General features: G+C 47.5%; 1 protein-coding gene and 1 non-coding gene across 2 annotated transcripts; one reads left to right on the forward strand and one right to left on the reverse strand.

The window, feature by feature from the left end:
• Positions 1-696: 696 nt before the first annotated feature.
• TEOVI_000341200 lies at positions 697-767 on the reverse strand. The gene has a single exon. It is a non-coding gene; the product is annotated as a tRNA-Gly (tRNA).
• Positions 768-1,517: 750 nt separating this feature from the next.
• TEOVI_000341300 (uncharacterized protein) lies at positions 1,518-2,087 on the forward strand (the record flags this gene model as incomplete). The annotated part of the gene is made up of 1 exon (XM_067226324.1): positions 1,518-2,087. One exon carries the CDS (start codon positions 1,518-1,520, stop codon positions 2,085-2,087), a length of 570 nt encoding a protein of 189 aa, XP_067082425.1.
• Between the last annotated feature and the right edge of the window lie 113 nt (positions 2,088-2,200).

The following is a 2,200-nucleotide window of genomic DNA, read 5'->3' on the forward strand; positions in this document are numbered from 1 at the left end:
ATGGTTCCCTCCCGTCATCATCTCTTCGGATGCAAACACCGAGGGACGCTGTGACTATCGACTCTGTAGCGCAGCAGCTGCAGTTCCCGTTTAACACTTTAGTGAGAGGTAACAGTGCTATACGCTTCTAGTGTGGACATGGCTGCATTGTTTGTGGTTTTGTTTACAGGCGTTCTCTATCAATGAATTTGCGCAGTTGGATGCTCATTCATTTTTTTTACTGTGTGTTTATTAGTTTGTTGTGTCGCGTCATTTGGCGTGTGTGGTTTGAAACAGTTCATACACGCTGTGAAACAGCAACTGCGAAATCGTAGTTATTATCATATGAGCGTCTCGGTGTCCGTGGATGTTAAGCGGGAGGGGTAGTTTTGTATGGTGAGCTGGGTCGGCGACGGTGAAACCTGTGTGAATGGCCCGTTCCGACCAACATCGGGTCTAAACGAGTTTCGTCCCTTCTCGTCTCTGAGGTTTGATGTACCAAGCGGACTTGCGGTGCCTCCGGGGGACGCTCATATTTCTACAGCACCCTCCGTTAGCGTAAGTTTTGCAAATGTGGAGACAAAGCGTGGCGGGGAATTATCGTCACCGTAGCGAAATGATGGCAAACAAACAACAGCAACCAAACAAAAAAAATAGCAAGTTCGTTCCAAAATAAGTAAAAAAAAATGGTGGGTTCTGCATGCGGCAGAAAAACGATGCGCAGTCCGGGAATCGAACCCGGGCCTCCCGCGTGGCAGGCGAGAATTCTACCACTAGACCAACTGCGCCGCGCGTCAACACTAAAAATTTGTATGGTATCGTTCCTGGAACCGAAATCAGCAAGGCTTCGCTCCTTCGTTTGCGACATGGGCGTTGGAGGTGTAACCCTGTTTGCGTTTTTTGAAGGCATGGAGGGGAGGGTTGTTTATAATGATGTCCCCAGTCAGAGTCTTACATTCCCGCATCATGCGGTCCTACCCCCACCTCCGCATTGAGCCACGCGAGCACCCACTAGAGACATCGACGCTCCGCCACAGCTACCGACCCGCGCAAACGCATGCACTGGGGAAGACGACGAGTTACCCCTGAGTATTTGACCAGCTGCGAAGGGTTAATGTGGTCTTTTGGGGGGGGGGGAGGGGGAGAGAATTCGCAACCATATATCGTCTTTCAAAGCATGTTTTCGAAAAACTTTTTTCACATTTTACACAAAAAGAGGCTGCATCCGTAACATTTTCCCTTTGGGGGGGGGTTCTGGAACCGCCGTAGTTTCATCACGGCCTGGTCCATTCCCCACGGAATGTGGGAGACAAACTCAGCATAGCGGAGGGGCGGAAGTTTGTCCAAATCGTACCAAACCTTTGGGTTGGACAAACATTGCTTTTGATACAGCCTCACATTGATAGTTACCAACTTTTTCTGGGAGCATTCCTTCGATATAAATGCCTGGTGTGCTCTCCCCGTATTTATTTCAAAATAAATAATTAAATCAAGATAAGGCAACATTGGGACGCGAAAAAAAAGAGAAAAAAGAATAGATGAGGCTAACGGCTCTTTTGGCATACTTGGTTGCGATGCTCATGAATGGCTCTCTTTTAAATGGAGAAGTGGAAGCAAAGGGGGCAGCAGCAGGGCTGGTGAATAAATTCCTCAACAATCCTGGCGTTAGTAGAGGAGACATTGAGGATCCGCCTGACGTAGAAGAAGAAGAAGAGGAGGAGGCCAGCATCCCGTATGAGAAAGATATGGAATATCCCGATGGCAGTAAAAGTGATGAAGAAGCAGGTGCCAAACCCAAAGGTCCGACCAACAAAAGTGATGACAACAACCTTCAAGAGGGGAATGGGGGGAACTCAGGCACCAAAGGAGCAGTTGAGGGAACAAATGTTGACACAAAAAGCCCTGCTGTCAAAAGTGATGATGATGGCCTGCAGAAGGATGACATCGAAGATCCCGAAGATGTAACGGAAGTAACGAAGACCGACACGTGCGTAGACGGTGGAGAGTGTGAGTCCAATGGAGGTGGCACAGAGGTGTTGGCGGCATCGTTAAGCACAAACGTTGTTCCATTGCTGCTCTTAGTTTCCGCGATGTTAATGATGTCATAACGGTGCGTGTTGGATATGTAAATGAGGACTATTTTCTGATCCTTTTACTATTATTGTTATTATTATTTTTTTTTCCAAAGCACTAGTGTGCACTTAACTTCTTTATTTTTTTT

Source organism: Trypanosoma equiperdum, assembly GCF_001457755.1.
Source record: "Trypanosoma equiperdum strain OVI genome assembly, contig: ctg_743, whole genome shotgun sequence".
Taxonomy (NCBI): Eukaryota; Euglenozoa; class Kinetoplastea; order Trypanosomatida; family Trypanosomatidae; genus Trypanosoma; species Trypanosoma equiperdum.